The sequence below is a fragment of the Aquila chrysaetos genome, chromosome W (assembly GCF_900496995.4).
Source record: "Aquila chrysaetos chrysaetos chromosome W, bAquChr1.4, whole genome shotgun sequence".
NCBI lineage: Eukaryota > Metazoa > Chordata > Aves > Accipitriformes > Accipitridae > Aquila > Aquila chrysaetos.
The window spans coordinates 1,171,612-1,191,422 of record NC_054457.1 but is presented as its reverse complement, the minus strand read 5'-3'; the positions used below and the strand labels follow the sequence as shown (position 1 = coordinate 1,191,422).

At 47.7% G+C, this 19,811-nt stretch overlaps 1 protein-coding gene across 1 annotated transcript in view; it reads left to right on the top strand.

Annotated features, from left to right (window-relative positions):
- The window catches only part of LOC121232787 (Golgi phosphoprotein 3), an 85,521-nt gene that overhangs the window by 52,665 nt on the left and 13,045 nt on the right, over positions 1-19,811 (top strand). The window contains exon 3 of the mRNA XM_041121246.1: positions 496-627. Coding sequence (XP_040977180.1) covers positions 496-627 — 132 coding nt within the window. The remainder of the gene's footprint in view (positions 1-495; positions 628-19,811) is intronic.

The window sequence follows — 19,811 nt, the reverse complement described above, 5'->3', positions numbered from 1 at the left end:
GCCACATTTGTGTTGATTTGTAATTTCCACTATACTCCATATTTTATGTAATAGGCATTTTTCAAGTTATCATTATTTCATTGGTGCCATATTGTTAATGGATGTAAAATCATGTTAATATTTCTCAGGAAACTCAAATAAGCCCGTGTGATGTCGGTAATGCCAAATACTTGATGTCTTAAAAATGTAAGAAGTTTTTTTTGACTACATATTAACTGCACTTTATATCCTGCAGTTCTTGATATCTTGCTGTTTTGTTTTGTATCACTTTCCTGAAGTTTCCCTGCTCTTCAAAGAGCAGAGACTAAGTGTCAAAACTAATGGAGGATGAGTCTGTTTTCTCTTTCATGTTTTCAATACAGGAATTGTAATTGACTAGTGATGCTACTTCAAAAGCGTATGAGGGCCGGAGAACTGCTTAGAGAACATAGTAAGCCTCTTCTATTTGCTTTCAGGTGGAGATGGAAACATCTTACTGTCTTTCATTCTTCACAGGGTTACACATCATTCTGGAATGATTGCATCTCTTCAGGATTGCGTGGCTGTATGTTAATCGAATTGGCATTGCGAGGGCGTCTTCAGTTAGAGGCTTGTGGAATGAGGCGCAAAAGTCTATTGACAAGAAAGGTAAGAGGAGGAAAATTATAACAATTCCTTTTGCGTCATGCTACAGGCAATACAGTAGCTATAAATTACAACTGGTTGTAAGAAAAAGACATTTTGTTTTCTTTATATGGGGATATGGATTCTGAATAGTGACCTAAGTTAGATGCAGAGAGTTATTACCTAAAGAGTTTAAACTGTTGTCGTGGTTTAACCCCAGGCAGCAACTAAGCATCACGCAGCTGCTCGCTCACTTCCCCCACAACCAGTGGGATGGGGGAGAGAATCGGGAGAAAAAAAAACCTAAAACACGTGGGTTGAGATAAGAATGGTTTAATAGGACAGGAAGAAACTAATTATTATAATAACAAAAATAATAAAATGACATTAATAATAATAGAAGGATTGGAATATACAAAACCACTGATGCACAATACAATTGCTCACCACTCGCTGACCGATGTCCTGTTAGTTCCTGAGCAGCGATCCGCCGCCCCCCCCCCCCCCCCCCCCCATCCCAGCCAACTCCCAACAGTTTATATACTGGGCATGACTTCACATGGAATGGAATATCCCTTTGACCACTTTGGGTCAGCTGTCCTGGCTGTGTCCCCTCCCAACTTCTTGTGCCCCTCCAGCCTTCTTGCTGGCTGGCCATGAGAAGCTGAAAAATCCTTGACTTGGTAGAAACATTACTTAGCAACAACTGAAAACATCAGTGTGTTATCAACATTCTTCTCATACCTAACTCAAAAACATAGCACTGTACCAGCTACTAGGAAGACAGTTAACTATCCCAGCCGAAACCAGGATAGTGTCCTCCCCTTATTCCATACCATTTACATCATGCTCAGGTCCCATACTTTCCAATACATACCAATTAATCACCATCACCTTTCCTGTCCTTTGATAAATATACCATTCCCTTAGTCTATGGGCCATCCCTATAAAATGTCCGTTGAGTTCATTTAGTCCATGACGATGGGCTCCACCTGTCATACCAGTCTTTCTGAGCAGGAGGAATGGTGCAAAGTCCTCTCAGTCAGCAGAGCAGGATCAGGCTTCGGTACCGTGTGGCAAGCGGGTGACATTGGACGCAGCAGGAGGATGGTGTGTAGTGTTGGATTGTTGCGTGCTGAAGTCAGTTCTGGTTCCATCACTACTGTGCTTTGCTCAGTTTTATCAAAGCTCATTCTTGCTTGGCCCAAGTGATTCTTACTGAAATAACATGGATATAACATGTTACAATTCCAGTAATGATAACATACAGCGGCAGGGTTATATAGCAACTAACATCATACAATTTAATTCATTGGCTATTCTCACGTAAAATCAAACCCCCTTGAGGCACACATCGGACTTCCCCATCCTTTCACATCACCCACCAAGCACACCCAGGTCCTTGACCAAAAACAATCCCATGAATGGGTTTGCCTTTGCCTGAGGCAGGACTAACCCAGACTGTCTTCCCTAACATACTCTTCATGCACATTACAGGGACTTTATCCCCTTCTACAGTATGTAAAAGTTTTGACTGGGCAGGGCCACCCTGATTGGCAGATCCTCTGGTGTTGACTAACCAGGTGGTCTTTGCGAAATGTGTATCCCAGTGTTTGAAGGTTCCACCACCCATTGCTCTCAATGTAGTCTTTTACAGTCCATTGTACCGTTCAATTTTCCCAGAGGCTGGTGCGTGATAGGGGATATGATACACCCACTCAATGCCATGCTCTTTGGCCCAGGTGTCTACGAGGTTGTTTCAGAAATGAGTCCCGTTGTCTGACTCAATTCTTTCCGGGGTACTGTGTCGCCATAAGACTTGCTTTTCAAGGCCCAGGATAATGTTCTGGACAGTGGCATGGGGCACAGGATATGTTTCCAGCCACCCAGTGGTTGCTTCCACCATTGTAAGCACATGGCACTTGCCTTGGTGGGTTTCTGGGAGTGTGATATAGTCAATCTGCCAGGCCTCCCACTGTTTATATTTCAGCCATCGCCCTCCATACCACAGGGGCGTTAACCACTTGGCCCCTGTTACTCCTCTAATGTTTATAGCCTTTCTTGATGGCCTAATTCCCAGCTCACTAGCTTGTAGATCATTTAAAACACTAATTTGGGCTCCTATATCGATTAAGAATTCCAAACTTATCTGTTTTGGGCCCACAGGAATGTGTATATAAGGCTCTTTATCAGCAGACCACTGGCAGGTATTCACCATGCAGATTGGGCAGCCTGAACCCCAAACCGCAGCTCCTAGTTTTTTAGCCCTTCCAGTTCCTCTCGCAGTGCCGCGAAAGGGTCCCGTGTCTCTTCCCGAGGGGGCGGGATTGCTGGCGCTTCCCTTTGGTCTCCAGCTTTCCCCTCCAGCAATCCCACTCCCGGATGCCGCCGGCGGACTGCCCGTGCAGCACGGCTGGGGCTGCCCCCAGTGCCGGTGCCTTCCGCCAGAGAGCGTTCCTTTCCTTTCGGGATCGTAATTCCGGTCCGCCCGCCCGCGAGATCGAGACCGCTCGAAGGGGCGGGGCTTACAACCGGCTGGGCGGACCTTCCTGCTGCCCTCCGTTAACTCCGACAGTCCCTTTGCCCAGATAGTAACAGATTCTCCTCTCTCCTTGGGGTCCACACCCCCAGCCCAGTAAGCTACTCGGGACGTTATTGACCGATCCCCCGTCGGTCCATCATTCAGAAATACTCCCTGTCCCCAGTAGTTTCTTGCTTCGTCATCACTCAACAGTATCCGATCCTCCCCCGTTAGAGAAACTCTCCACAAATACTCAGGTTCGGTTTCGCCCACCTTGCGCGAAAACTTAGCTTGCAACTCGCCGAGCTCGGGTCCCTACCGAGGGGCCGTGCAAACAGCGCTCCGGGGGCTCCCACCGTGCGGACCCACGTGCCCTTCTGTTTCAATAAGGGGCCGCACATCCCTTTCCTCCAATTCCACCTTCAGACAATCTATTTCCCCTTGCCTTTTAGCAGAATCACTCTTTCAGTTCTGTGCTTGAATCCAGCAGGCGCCCAGGAGGGCCCACACGCTGCCTTTGCTGTCTCGCGGACTACTTCCGCGGCACAGTTCTACTCTCTCCACGACCGCTGCCGGGTCGGACCACTTCTCCTTCGCCCAGTCCAGACCTGGGGGAGAAGGGCTGCAGCCGTGCCTCCGTAATAATTCCTCCATTAACACCATCCTGCCGACTACACCAATTTAAAACTTTACGGATGCACGACTAACCAAATCCAACAGGTGTTAAGACTCAGATTTATTCTTCAGCAAAGTTAGTTAGAAGTCCGGTAACATTTTATAAAACCACAGGCTCAATGATGTAAAGAGAATTAATACTACACGGCCGACTTAAGAATCCCCAAGATTTAAAGTGATGGCTCAAAATGCGCGTATCACTCACCTAAAAGCTGAGGGCTCTCTCCCTCGAGGAGTTACCTCGGGCAGTGCCCCGACCCGAGGGGGAGTCCCCGACTGCAGACCCGCTGCTCCAAGGAGGACTGCCAACATGTCCTCCAGCAGGACCCCGTTTATACCCCTGTCGAATCTGACCTGTGGTCATTTAATTCTATTGGCTAGGAGGGTCACCTCGGTGTACCTGGCGCATCTCGATTGGCCAGTTCAAATTTCAACCTGCAGCCTCCAGGGTTTCCTTCCCCTTCTCCCTGCCTGGAGAAGTTTTGTTTCCTCCTGGCAGGATGGGGGGGCGGAATGTACTGCCACATAGGGATCGGGTGATTACCTCTGGTTCTGCCTCTTTCTCCTGTTCCCTTGATGGCCCTGGTTCATTTTCATCCTTTGCTAAGCAAACTGGTTTTATTTATATTTCTTCTTCTGTATGGGGCAACTGATACTGGCACAGGTTGGTTCGCTGGTTCAGCTGCAGTGCCTGTCGCGGGGGTTGGAGTGGCCGCAGTGCCTGTCGCCGGGGTCGGAGTGGCCGCAGTGCCTGTCTCCTTGTTCTTAAACGCAGGGACCTTCTCTTCCCCTTGAGGGTACTGAGTAGTGTTGAACAGGGCTCAATAGGCATGGGCCAGGCCCCAGCACATTGCAGTGATTTGTGTCTCCCTGGAATTGTCGGGGTGACAGCATACTTTTTCCAAATGTTTGTACTAGTTTTTCAGGATTCTGCACTTGTTCAAGGGTGAAGTTCCAAAACACTGGAGGTGCCCACTGCCCTAGGCATTTGCCCATGCTACCCCACACACCCTGCCACTCATCATTATCCAGCCTCGAGCCAGATCTCTGGGTGATCTTCTTAAATAGTTGTTTAACCCTAAACAAGACCTGAACCACATTCAGGAACATGCTAGTTCCTAGCAATAGGACCATGCTGGTTTCAACATTGCAAGCATATTCAAATTTTTCATTTTTCTCAAATGCCATTGTAATCAGACTGGAGGAGAAGGGAAAGGGGAAGAAAGGTGCCTCACCCATAAATTGGCTCATAAAGAGCCTATAAATCGACATTGTGACCAGCGACTATTAAACCAATATAATGAATGCTTGTAAGAATTGTTTTAACATGCTCTGGTCAGGTCTGTAATTATTTCAACCCTTCGTGCCCTACGTTGGGTGCCAAAATGGACTGTCGTGGTTTAACCCCAGCCAGCAACTAAGCACCACGCAGCTGCTTGCTCACTTCCCCCACAACCAGTGGGATGGGGGAGAGAATCAGGGGGAAAAAAAAGTAAAACTCGTTGGTTGAGATAAGAACAGTTTAATAGGACAGGAAGAAACTAATTATTATAATAATAATAATAATAAAATGACAATAATAATAATAAAAGTATTGGAATATACAAAACAAGTGCTGCACAATGCAATTGCTCACCACTTGCCGACCGATGCCCAGTTCCTAAGCAGTGATCCACACAGCTCCCCCCCCCCCCCCCCCCGACCAACTCCCCCCAGTTTATATACTAGGCATGACATCACATGGTATGGAATATTCCTTTGGCCAGTTTGGGTCAGCTGCCCTGGCTGTGTCCCCTCCCAACTTCTTGTGCCCCTCCAGCCTTCTTGATGGCTGGGCATCAGTAGCTGAAAAATCCTTGACTTGTTGCTAAGTAGTGTTTATACTAACTGAAAACATCAGTGTGTTAACAACATTCTTCTCATACTGAACCCAAAACATAACAGTATACCAGCTACTAGAAAGAAAATTAACTCTATGCCAGCTGAAAGCAGGACAGCTAGCTACAGTGATTTCCACTTCAAGCGTTAAATTCCGTGGATCTTTGCTGATTATTTTTTTGCAGTTTCTAAGACACAACTTCAGAAGTGATTAAGATGCATTAAATCCATTCTTGAATGCCATAGAGAGAAAAATGAGACTGAGAAACTGTTAGACAAGGACTTGAACATTAGTGAGACTTCTGAAAGTTAATATGATGGGTTTTATATTGCAGCATCCTTGTAAATTTGGCTTCAGATTATGTAATCATTGCATAATTTTGGATTTCTGTCTCCTGGTATCGCTTTTAGGAACAAATAAATGAATATTGAGCTTTATGTATAAATGAAGTAATTTCTAAGAGTAGTGGTTATTGAAGATAGAAAATGGTACTCTACGCTGCCTTAAGGTTTCAGAAAGCAAAGCCAATAATTACAGTTTTTAAATCCCAACAAATCCTTAGGACATTAACTTCAGTATTTTATAGCTGACAGTTCTGAGGGATTAATGCATGAGTGAATTTTTTTATTAAAACTACATAATGATGTTTACTTAACAATCAACACAAGCAGTGCTTCATCTTTAGCATTGCTTAATTGTAAAGCTGCATTTTGGAAAATTAAAATTAAATATGATGTATAATTGAAATGTCCTCAGCAGTTGGATACAAGGCAATTCTAGTACATGATAAATCACTGAAAAATTGGAATCAAGAAATATTCTGTGCAGTAAGGCTAAGGACCATCATTTCTGAAGAACAAGGATCTTAGCTTTGTTCTCTGCCTTAGCTCATCTATTAGAGAGAGAGAAAAAATTCCCCCTTGCAGATGCTTAATCTTCTGTGATGATTCAATTCACAAGATTTCCAACCCACTCGATTTCCCACTCTTCTTGGAATCATAGAATCATTTAGGTTGGAAAAGACCCTTAAGATCATAGAGTCCAACTGTCAACCTAACACTGCCAAGTCCAGCACTCAACCATGTCCCTAAGCGCAATGTCTACAAGTCTTTTAAGTACCTCCAGGGATGGTGACTCAACCACTTCCCTGGGCAGCCTGTTCCAATGCTTGACAACCCTTTCGGTGAAGAAATTTTTCCTAATATCCAATCTAAACCTCCCCTGGTGCAACTTGAGGCTGTTTCCTCTTGTCCTATTGCTTGTTACTTGGGAGAAGAGACTGACACCCACCTTGCTACAACCTCCTTTCAGGTAGTTGTAGAGAGCCATAAGGTCTCCCCTCAGCCTCCTTTTCTCCAGAATAAACACCCCCAGGTCCCTCAGCTGCTCCTCATAAGACTTGTTCTCTAGACCCTTCACCAGCTTCGTTGCTCTTCTTTGGACACACTCTAGCACCTCAGTGTCTGTCTTGTTCAGTTTTGGGCCCCTCACTACATAGTATTCGAGGTGCGGCCTCACCAGGGCCGAGTACAGGGGGATAATCACTTCCCTAGTCCTGCTGGCCACACTATTTCTGATACAGGTCAGGATGCTATTGGCCTTCTTGGCCACCTGGGCACACTGCTGGCTCAGATTCAGCTGGCTGTCGACCAACACACCAGGTCCTTTCCCACCATGCAGTTTTCCAGCCACTCTTCCCCAAGCCTGTAGTGTTGCGTGGGGTTGTTGTGAACCAAGTGCAGGACCCGGCACTTGGCCTTGTTGAACCTCATACAATTGGCCTCGGCCCATCGATCCAGCCTGTCCAGATCCCTCTGTAGAGCCTTCCTTCCCTCAAGCAGATCAACACTCCCACCCAACTTGGTGTCATCCACAAACTTAATGAGGGTGCACTCAATCCCCTCATCCAGATCATTGATAAAGTTATTAAACAGAACTGGCCCCAATACTGAGCCCTGGGGAACACCACTTGTGACTGGCCGCCAACTGGATTTAACTCCATTCACCACAACTCTTTGGGCCCGGCCATCCAGCCAGTTTTTTACTCAGCAAAGAGTACGCCCGTCCAAGCCATGAGCAGCCAGTTTCTTCAGGAGAATGTTGGGGGAAACGGTGTCAAAGGCTTTACTAAAGTCTAGGTAGACAACATCCACAGCCTTTCCTTCGTCCCTAAATTGGGTCACCTTGTCGTAGAAGGAGATCAGGTTAGCCAAGCAGGACCTGCCTTTCATAAACCCATGCCGACTGGGCCTGATCACCTGGTTGTCCTGTACATGCTGTGTGATGGTGCTCAAGATGATCTGCTCCATAACCTTCCCCGGCACCGAGGTCAGACTGACAGGCCTGTAGTTCCCTGGATCCTCCTTCTGGCCCTTCTTGTAGATGGGAGTCACACTGGCAAACCTCCAGTCAACTGGGACCTCCCTGGTTAGCCAGGACTGCTGATAAATTCAGTCAGCGGTGAGGCCAGCAGAAGCAACGGTAAGTCAGCGGCTAAGCACTAGATTGAGGCAGACTGGGAGGTTCCTGAGGCCCAGGAGCCCCGGGGAAGAGCGGAGGGACCCGCTCTCGTGAGAGAGGCTGATGCAGTGTGGGCGTTGCCAGGGGCAACCACGGGAGATTTAAATGGCCCTGAGGAGCACCAGCGACCAGGAGTGTGGTGAACAGGGCGGGCAATCAGGGCGTGGCGCGTCAGAAAGGGCGTGGCACAGCAGTTTGTGCAGGCAGGGAGTGCAGGTAGGGCGCAGCCCCCCTCTTCCTCTTCCAAGCTCAGAAGACTACTCAAGTGGTGGGCGTCGGCCCAGAGGGAGACCCAGGTATGGTTGCCACTCAGGTGAAAGCCATTGTTAGGAAAAATGTGGCAACGCAGACAGAGCTCCCATGTAAACATGCAGCTGTCCAGGTCTCTGGCTGCAGGGAGTGCCTGAGTCTATCACTGATTACGGAGGGCAGCGGGGGCATCTCTTGTGTGAGGTGTGACCAGGTGAATGATCTGCTCAGCCTGGTGGCAGAGCTGAAGGAGGAAGTGGAAAGGTTGAGGAGTATCAGGGAGTGTGAGAGGGAGATAGATTGGTGGGCCCACACCCTACCGTCCCTGAGGCAGAGGCAGCAGATGGAGGCTCCGCAAGAAGTGGAGGTTCCCCTGCCCTCTTGCCACCAGGCAGGAGGGGACCTAAGAGATGGAGGGGAATGGAGACAGGTCCCTGCTCGGGGAGGCAGGCGAATCCGCTCCCGGTCTCCCTCACCTTCCCAGTTGCCCCTACGCAATAGGTATGGGGCTCTGGAACTTGAGGACCAGGCCAGTAAAGATCAGGTTGTAGGTGAAGTCCTATCTAGGGAGGTGCCTAGGCTCAGTCGGGCAGCCCCCCGCATTCTCACATCCTCTGAAAAAAGAAAAAGGAGGGTAATTGTTGTAGGCGACTCCCTTCTGAGGGGGACAGAGGGCCCAATATGCAGACCTGACCCATCCCACAGGGAAGTCTGCTGCCTCCCTGGGGCCCGGGTAAAAGACATTACCAGGGAACTCCCTGGTCTGGTTCAGACCTCTGATTATTACCCATTGCTGGTTGTGCAGGTTGGCAGTGATGAGATTGCAGAGAGAAATCCAAAGGCAATCAAAAGGGACTTCAGGGCACTGGGACAATTACTGGAAGGATCGGGAGCACAGGTAGTGTTTTCCTCAATCCCTTCAGTGGCATGGAAATACACTGAAAGGAACAGGAAAACACACCTGGTTAATACGTGGCTCAGAGGCTGGTGCCACAGGTGGAATTTTGGGTTTTGTGATCATGGGGAGGTTTACACAGCACTGGGCTTGCTAGCGACAGATGGTGTCCAGCTATCTCAAAGGGGTAAGAGAATCCTTGCTCATGAGATGGCGGGGCTCAGAGAGAGGGCTTTAAACTAGGTTTGAAGGGGGTAAGGGATAAAACTAGGTGCACCAGAGATGAGCCTGTGGGGGCAGCATGCTGATGTTAGAGGTGGATTCGATAGCCCAGCTCAAATGCATCTATGCCAATGCACGCAGCATGGGCAATAAACAGGAGGAGCTGGAAGCCATCGTGCAGCAGGATAGATATGACGTAGTTGCCATCACGGAAACATGGTGGGATGACTCCCATGACTGGAGTGCTGCAATGGATGGCTACAAGCTCTTCAGAAGGGATAGGCAAGGTAGAAGAGGTGGTGGGGTGGCTCTCTATGTTAGGGAATGTTTTGACTGTACAGAGCTACACGATTGTGATGACAAGGTGGAGTGCTTATGGGTGAGGATGAGAGGGAAGGCCAATAAGACAGATATTGTGCTGGGAGTCTGTTATAGACCACCCAACCAGGTTGAAGAGACGGATGAATTGTTCTACAAGCGGCTGGCAGTAGTCTCAGAATCGTGTGCCCTTGTTGTTGTGGGGGACTTCAACTTTCCAGACATCTGCTGGAAATACAACACAGCAGTGAGTAAACAATCTAGGAGGTTCCTGGAGTGTGTGGAAGATAACTTCCTGACACAGCTGGTAGGTGAGCCAACCAGGGGAGGAGCCTTGCTAGACCTACTGTTTACGAACAGGGAAGGACTGGTGGGAGGTATGGTGGTCGGAGGCTGTCTTGGGTTTAGCGACCATGAAATGATAGAATTCTCAATTCTTGGTGAGGCAAGGAAGGTGGTCAGCAAAACCACCGCTATGGACTTCCGGGGGGCAAACTTTGGCCTCTTTGAGGCACTGGTTGAGAGAGTGCCTTGGGAGATGGTCCTGAAGGGCAAAGGGGTCCAGGAGGGATGGACATTCTTTAAGAAGGAAATCTTAATGGCTCAGGACCAGGCTATTCCCATGTGCCGCAAGTTGAACCACCGAAGAAAACGACCGGCCTGGCTGAACAGGGAGCTTTTGTTAGGGCTCAAGAAAAAAAGGAGAGTTTATCATCTCTGGAAGAAAGGGTGGGCAACTCGGGAGGAGTACAGGGATCTTGTTAGATCATACATAGAGGAAATTAGAAAGGCAAATGCTCAGCTAGAACTAAATCTGGCCATTATTGTAAGGGACAACAAAAAATGTTTTTACAAATATGTTAACAGTAAAAAGAATTCCAAGGAGAATATCTATCCTTTAATGGATACAGAAGGGAACGTAGCCACCAGAGATGAGGAAAAGGCTGAGGTACTTAATGCCTTCTTTGCCTCAGTCTTTAATAGGGAGACCAGTTATCCTCAGGGTGCTCCACTCCCTGAGCTGGAAGGTAAGGATGAAGAGCACAACATACCCCCCTTAATCCAGGAGGAAATAGTTAGCGACCTACTACGCCACCTGGACACTCACAAATCTATGGGACCTGATGGGATCCATCCAAGAGTACTGAGGGAACTGGCAGAGGTCCTTGCCAAGCCACTCTCCACCATCTATCAGCAATCCTGGTCAACAGGGGAGGTCCCAGAGGACTGGAGGCTTGCCAACGTGACTCCCATTTACAAGAAGGGTCGGAAGGAGGATCTGGGGAACTACAGGCCTGTCAGCCTGACCTCGGTACCGGGAAAGATTATGGAACGGTTTGTCTTGAGAGCACTCACATGGCAAGTCCAGGACAAGCAGGGGATCGGGCCCAGCCAGCATGGGTTTACGAAAGGCAGGTCCTGCTTGACCAACCTGATCTCCTTCTATGACCAGGTGACCCACCTAGTGGATGAGGGAAAGGCTGTGGATGTTATCTTCCTTGACTTCAGCAAGGCCTTTGACACTGTCTCTCATGGCATACTCCTTGAGAAGCTGGCATCTCATGGCTTGGACAAGTGTACTCTTCGCTGGGTGAAAAACTGGCTGGATGGACGAGCCCAGAGGGTTGTGGTGAATGGGGTTAAATCCAGTTGGCAGCGGGTCACAAGTGGTGTTCCCCAGGGCTCGGTGTTGGGCCCCGTTCTGTTTAATATCTTTATTGATGGTTTGGATGAGGGAATTGAGTGTACCCTCAGCAAGTTTGCAGACGACACCAAGTTGGGAGGCAGGGTCAATCTGCTTGAGGGTAGGAAGGCTCTACAAAGAGATCTGGACAGGCTGGATTGATGGGCTGAGGCCAATCATATGAAGTTCAACAAGGCCAAGTGCCGGGTCCTGTGCTTGGGTCACAGCAACCCCATGCAGCGCTACAGGCTTGGGGAAGAGTGGCTGGAAAGCTGCCCGGCAGAGAAAGACCTGGGGGTGCTGGTTGACAGCCAGCTGAATGTGAGCCAGGAGTGTGCCCAGGTGGCCAAGAAGGCCAACAGCATCCTAGCCTGTATCAGAAAAAGTGTGGCCAGCAGGAGCAGGGAGGTGATTTTCCCCTGTATTCGGCCCTGGTGAGGCTGCACCTCGAGTACCGTGTTCAGTTTTGGGCCCCTCACTACAGGAAAGACATTGGGGTGCTGGAACATGTCCAGAGAAGGGCAACCAAGTTAGTGAGGGGCCTGGAGCACAAGTCTTATGAGGAATGGCTGAGGGAGCTGGGGCTGTTTAGTCTAGAGAAGAGGAGGCTGAGGGGAGACCTTATCGCTCTCTACAACTACCTGAAAGGGGGGTTGTAGTGAGGTGGGTGCTGGTCTCTTCTGTCAGGTGGCTGGAGATAGGACAAGAGGAAATGGCCTCAAGTTGCAGCAAGGGAGATTTAGGTTAGATATTAGGAAAAATTTCTTTACTGAGAGGGTTGTCAGACATTGGAATAGGCTGCCCAGGGAAGTGGTTGAGTCACCATCCCTGGAGGTATTCAAAAAGCGCGTAGATGGGGTACTCCAGAACATGGTTTAGTGGGCATGGATGATGGTTGGACTCGATGATCTTGAAGGTCTTTTCAAACCTAAATGATTCTATGATTCTATTCTATGATTCTAAATGATTGAAAGTGGCTTGGTGAGCACTTCTGCTAGCTCCCTCATGTCACGACCCAGACTGGACAGACCAGGGAGTCGTGTTTAATTCGAAATTCCCTCGGGCTAAATTAAGGTGAAATGACACCAAACGATCAGTTAAAGATTTTATTCATGACAGAAGCAAACTGAACTGGGGAGGCGTGGTAGTAGGTGGCAGGGTTTCTCACAACAGGAATTGGCATAAGACTACTTCTGTAAACCGTGTAACCATATACATTGATTCAGGGAATAAGGAGATCCCTCCCATTGAGTCACGAGGTTCAGAGCAGACCCCCTTGCTTTCTAGACTCCTCCTCAGAGAAGGGCCCAGGGGTGGCTGGATCTACTCTTAGTCTCAGACTTGGTCAACGGTTTATATCTTGAAACGGATGAGGTGTAGGGATTGTGGAAAAGGAAAGAGAGAAGACAGAGAGAGAGAAAGGAAGAGAGAAAGATTTCACCAGTCCTGGGTCCAGCATTGGTCCAGTCAGCCAACAGGTCCAGTCCCAGTGGGCTTGCACACCTGGGGCTTCAGTTTGTGTCCTTTTATCATCCTTGCCCCTCCTTTGGGCGGGCACCCAAACTCGTCAGGTTAATGAGCAGTTTGTGAGCCTTTGGGCTTGGGGGTTGTTTGGGGAGTAACTTCTCCTTCCCTGCAGATGTGGCCATTGTTTGATCTTTGTATCAGAACAGCTTATCAGAACAGGGAGCTGTGCACCCTCCAGCACGTCCTCCCCCTCCTGTTGCTGATGTCTGAGCTGATGGGCTTTTCACCTTGGTTCCTTGCTGTGCAGGGTTTGTCTTTAAGCAGAACTTGCCCCACCACAATGTTTGAGGCATTAACTCTTTCAGTCTCTCACATCTCAGTACCTTTGGGTGGATCCCATCCGGCCCCATAGTCTAAGTGGCGTAGCAGGTCGCTAACCATTTCCCCTTGGATTATGGGGGCTTCATTCTGTTCCCCTTCCCTGTCTTCCAGCTCAGGGGGCTGGGTACCTGGAGAACAACTGGTCTTATTATTAAAGACTGAGGCAAAGGCGGCATTAAGTACCTCAGCCTTTTCCTCATCCTTTGTGACTATGTTTCCCCCCACATCCAATAAAGGATGGAGATTCTCTTTAGTCCTCCTTTTGTTGTTAATGTATTTATAGAAACATTTTTTATTGTCTTTTATGGCAGTAGCCAGATTAAGTTCTAGTTTGTCTTTGGCCCTTCTAATTTTCTCCCTGAATAACCTCACAACATCCTTGTAGTCCTCCTGAATTGCCTGGATGTCATGGTTTAACCCCAGCCAGCAACTGGAAGAGAAAATATAACAAAAGGCTCGTGGGTCGACATAAGGACAGGGAGAGATCACTCAACCAATTACCGTCACGGGCAAAACAGACTCGACATAGGGAAAATTAACTTAATTTATTGCCAATCAAACCAGAGTAGGGTAATGAGAAATAAAACCAAATCTCAAAACATCTTCCCCCCACCCCTCCCTTCTTCCCGGGCACAGCTTCACTCCCAAATTCTCTGCCTATCCCGCCCCCCCACCGGCGCAGGGGGACGGGGAATGGGGGTTACAGTCAGTTCATCACATATTGTCTCTGCCGCTCCATCCTCTTCAGGGGCAGGACTCCTCCCACTCTTCCCCTGCTCCAGCATGGGGTCCCTCCCACGGGAGACAGTCCTCCACGGTCTTCTCCAGCATGGGTCCCTTCCACAGGGTGCAGTCCTTCAGGAGCACACTGCTCCAGCATGGGTCCCCCGCGGGGTCACAAGTCCTGCCAGAAAACCTGCTCCAGCGTGGGCTCCTCTCTCCACGGGTCCGCAGGTCCAGCCAGGAGCCTGCTCCAGCATGGGCTTCCCATGGGGTCAGAGCCTCCTTCGGGCACATGCACCTGCTCTGGCGTGGCATCCTCCACAGGCTGCAGGTGGATATCTGCTCCACCGTGGACCTCCATGGGCTGCAGGGGGACAGCCTGCCTCACCATGGTCTTCACCACGGGCTGCAGGGGAATCTCTGCTCTGGCGCCTGGAGCACCTCCTCCCCCTCCTTCTTCACTGACCTTGGTGTCTGCAGGATTGTTTCTCACATGTTCTCACTCTGACTGCAGTTTCTGTGCCCCAGCAACTTTTTTTTTCCCTTCTTAAATATGTTATCACAGAGGCACTACCACTGTCACTGATTGGCTCGGCCTTAGCCAGTGGTGTGTCCGTCTTGGAGCCGGCTGGCATTGGCTCTATCGGACATAGGGGAAGCTTCTAGCAGCTTTTCACAGAAGCCACCCCTGTAACACCCCTGCTACCAAAAGCTTGCCATGCAAACCCAATACACTCAGTCAGGGCTCCATAAGCTCTTGGGAAGCTACAATACACAGCAATTTTGTTTCTAAGTTTATCATTCTCTGCAGCCAGGCATACAGCACTGTTTCTTGTCACTTCTCTGCTGCATTGCATATTCAATGCACATATTCTTCTGATTAGCCTTCCTCTCAAACAAAAGTATTTTGGTTCACACTTCCACTGTATTTCTCTTCCCTTCCCTTTCCCAGCACATGCTGACAGGTAACAGGGGAAGCCCAGCCACCTCTGTCCTATGCTCATGGATCTGCTCGTTCTTGAAGAAGGATTTACTGAGGAATGCTTCTTGGTTAACTCTCTCCAGAGTCATAACAGCACAAAAACTGTTAGCAGAACTGCTACCTTGGACTTCTGGAGGGCAGACTTTGGCCTGTTTAGGGGCCTGGTTGACAGAGTCCCTTGGGAGGTAGTCCTGAAGGGCAAAGGAGTCCAGGAAGCCTGGACATTCTTCAAGAAGAAAATCTTAAAGGTGCAGGAGCAGGCCGTCCCCATATGCCAAAAGATGAGACAGTGGGGAAGACTGACCTGGCTGAACAGAGCTTTTGCTGGAACTCAGGAGAAAAAAAGAGAGTTTAAGACCTTTGGAAGAAGGGGCGGTGTATTGGGTTTGCGTTGCAAGGTGTTGGTAGCGGGCAGGGCAGCAGGGGTGGCTTCTGTGAGAAGCTGCTAGAAATTCCCCTGTGTCCAATACAGCCAATGCCAGCTGGCTCCAAGATGGACCTGCCACTGGCCAAGGCCGAGCCCCAGTGAGGGACCCACGCTGGAGCAGTGTGCTCCTGAAGGACTGCACGCCATGGAAGGGACCCATGCTGGAGCAGTTTGTGAAGAACTGCAGCCCGTGGGAAGGACCCACGTTGGAGAAGACCGTGGAGGACTGTCTCCCGTGGGTGGGACCCCATGCTGGAGCAGGGGAAGAGTGGGAGGAGTCCTGCCCCTGAAGAGGATGGAGCGGCAGAGACAATATGTGATGAACTGACTGTAACCCCCATTCCCCGTCCCCCTGCGCCGGTGGGGGGGCGGGATAGGTAGAGAATTCCGGAGTGAAGCTGTGTCCAGGAAGAAGGGAGGGGTGGGGGGAAGATGTTTTGAGATTTGGTTTTATTTCTCATTACCCTACTCTGGTTTGATTGGCAATAAATTAAGTTAATTTTCCCTATGTCGAGTCTGTTTTGCCCGTGACGGTAATTGGTTGAGTGATCTCTCCCTGTCCTTATCTTGACCCACAAGCCCTTTGTTATATTTTCTCTCCCCTGTCCAGCTGAGGAGGGGGAGTGATAGAGCAGCTTTGGTGGGCACCTGGCATCCAGCCAGGGTCAACCTATCACACTGAGTTGAATGGGATAGTCTATGCTCCTTACAGGTCTTTTCCCCAAATGTCTGTATATTTAGGCTCATACTGTCATGGTGGATTATATTCAGAGTAGCTTCTTAAACTTCTTTGCAGTGGTAGAAAAAAGTATCTTAACCTGAAATAAGCAAGAAAAGCTGTTTTCTAAACTTTTTTTAAAAATCTTACTTTAAAAAAATGCTTTTAAGTCTGGGATATATCTCTTCAGTGAGGTGTTTGTTTGTTTGCTTGCTTGTTTTTTTAATAAAACAGGTCAAAAAGACAACTTCACATCTTTCATGTTAAAGTGAGATGGTGAGTGTCGTGGTTTCAGCCCAGCAAAGCACCACCCAACCGCTCGCTCACTCCTCCCCACCCCCCTCCAGTGGGATGGGGAGGAGAATCAGAAAGGAGAAAAGAAAAAAAAAAAAACAACAGAACCTCGAGGGTTGAGATAAGGACAATTTACTGGGACAACACAAAAAGATAAGCTACAACAACAACGGTACTAATAAAAGAATATACAAAACAAGTTATGCACAGTGCAACTGCTCACCACCCAGAACCCAACACTCCACCACTTCCCCCACCAAAAGCCAAGCACTCCCCCCCCAGCCCGCTCCCCATTTATATACTGAGCATGATGTCACATGGTATGGAATAGTTCCTTGGCTAGTTCAGGTCAGCTGTCCTGGCTGTGCCCCCTCCCAGGTTCCTGTGAAAATTAACTCTATCCCAGCTGAACTCAGGACAGTGAGTAATTGGTTCTCAACTGCAGCAGGCTGGAGTGATCCAGTGTAACTAAGGTTGCTGTGAAAAAAAATCATATGGGACACATGAAAGAAACTAAAATACTGCTGGAACATCATTTTTAGAAAGAAGTAAAGATAAATAAGTTGGGTGGTTTTAGGCTAATTATTAAAGGAATATCTGAAGGGTGGCTATTAATAGCCACAATCTAGCTGCTTAAAAAGCCAACTTAAAGTATGCTCCTGTATAATTAAAGAGAAACTTCCAAAAATTCAGAGTCTTGACATAAAACTGGAAGATATGTAATATCATTATATGTGGTTAATAAAGGTTTTGAGTGATGCTCTGGTGCAAGCTTGTAAATCAGAAAGATAAATATGCGTTTTTGTGTGTTTAGTTTCAAATAGGGATTGTCTGGATTAAAACATAGTTGTGTTCTTAAAACCAAATATCTGAGATTTATGGTTGCAGTGATCTCCAGCTTCCAAAAGTGGAGATCTGGACAGTATCTCAAGAGACCATTTAATCTTGATGCAGTAACAGAAAATCAGGTTTCTCTGGTCCCTCCCTGGCAGATGTTTAGTTTTAAAATTCTCCACTGAATGCAATTCAGTAACCTCCCTGGATGTTTAATTTGCCTGTTCAAGTTTTTGACAATACATCCTGCATCTTCCATATATCCAGAATAAGCTGATATCTTTTATTTTTCCCAAAGTAGACACCCTAAACTACTGTTTGATACCCTCTTTGTAAAAATATCTTACATGCTTCTTTTTAGATCTAAACAAACGTCGTTCTTTTTAGCCTGGCATTGCAGACTGGTTCATTCTTGCTGATTTTTATTAAAATCTTAGTTTCTGTGCTTTATAGACACCATCTAAATTGGACATAGTATTCCAGCTATGACCTGTTAGGTATTCACAAAGATCTCTCTAGCAATTTCCTGTTAATACAGCTTAGAATGAAACTCTTGCTTTGTCAAAAAGAGTTGGCTTTTGTTGATTCATTTGGTTCGTAGTCTACTGCTAGAATTACTAGATGTTTTTTCTGCCATTCTGAACTATGTAGTCATTCATTATATCTTTTATATTTGTCATCTGTTTTCTCATCCTGACTATACTACTTTGCATTTCTTTTTAATTTCATCTCATTGACTTTGTACACATCTCCAGTTTGAGATCATCTTGCCAGTATTGAAGCTGTCTTACCATTGCAACTCATTTCAGTGTCATCTACAGACCCTATGAAAATGTATTGTACCCCTCTATTGTTTGTAGTAAGGATTATTAGAACTACAGAACAGAACTGAACATGGGATATATTTCAATAGGACACTTAAAGCTTTTCCAGGACACCTTTCCGACTACTGTGAAGCTTTAATAAAAATAAGATCTTTCACCTGCTGCTTCTCTTGTATATGTGGAACTGTTTTGTTGTGTTAGTTTTTCTGTCAATTGCCTGTTATCTTTTAAACTGATGCTTATAAAGTGCTAACTTGTAAAACTATTTAAATTGCCAGATTTAATCATTATTTTCATAAATAGCTTTGAAACAGTAGTAATTCTTCTTTTCCAAAAGAAAGAGAGAATTTTCTTGTTTTGTTTTTATTCAAACATACTGACTTGGGCTAGTTAAATCTTTATGTTTTAGTTTGGTGCTCTTGTTTTTCTAACCAGAAAAAATGGTATTTGTACATGGTTTATATAACTATTTATACTGGTAATCAGCAGTTACTCACATTCTTAAATTTTAATATGTTACTGTGAATTGTAGGGTACAGCGTTCGGAAGATCTCGCGATGTCACGGAAAGGTAGAAGGCTAGTCATCGCCTCCCTATGACATATCAGTAATCCCACCTACCGTTGTTAGTATAAAAGGAATTAACTGCGCAATAAAGGACGGAGTTGGCACTCACACCATGTGTGTTATCTGTCTCTTCCCTGGTCCAGGCCGACCAGTGATCTAATCGCGGCACCTTGATATGTAGCACTGCTACAGTGACTGATTTTCTTTTTTCTCTCTCCTTTGCTCTCTTGGGGGAAGAACTCAATTTCAGATGTTATTAAATAACAAACTTTGCATTTATTATTGCATATTAAGGGATTTATTGGTACATACATATTTTGCCTAATATGTGTATTTCTATTGGGTTTGTGTGGCAAGGTTTTGGTAGCAGGGGGGTTACAGGGGTGGCTTCTGTGAAAAGCTGCTAGAAGCTTCCCCTATGTCCAATAAGAGCCAATGCCAGCCAGCTCAAAGACAGACACGCCACTGGCCAAGGCCGAGCCAATCAGCGACAGTGGTAGTGCCTCTGTGATAACATATTTAAGAAGGGAAAAAAAGTTGCTGTGGCACAGAAACTGCAGCCGGAGAGAGGAGTGAGAACATGTAAGAGAAACAGCCCTGCAGACACCAAGGTCAGTGAAGAAGGAGGGGGAGGAGATGCTCCAGGCGCCGGAGCAGAGATTCCCCTGCAGCCTGTGGTGAAGACCATGGTGAGGCAGGCTGTCCCCCTGCAGCCCATGGAGGTCCACGGTGGAGCAGATATCCACCTGCAGCCTGTGGAGGATGCCACGCCAGAGCAGGTGCATGTGCCCGAAGGAGGCTCTGACCCCATGGGAAGCCCATGCTGGAGCAGGCTCCTGGCTGGACCTGCAGACCCGTGGAGAGAGGAGCCCACGCTGGAGCAGGTTTTCTGGCAGGACTTGTGACCCCGTGGGGGACCCATGCTAGAGCAGTGTGCTCCTGAAGGACTGCACCCTGTGGAAGGGACCCATGCTGGAGCAGTTTGTGAAGAACTGCAGCCCGTGGGAAGGACCCACGTTGGAGAAGACC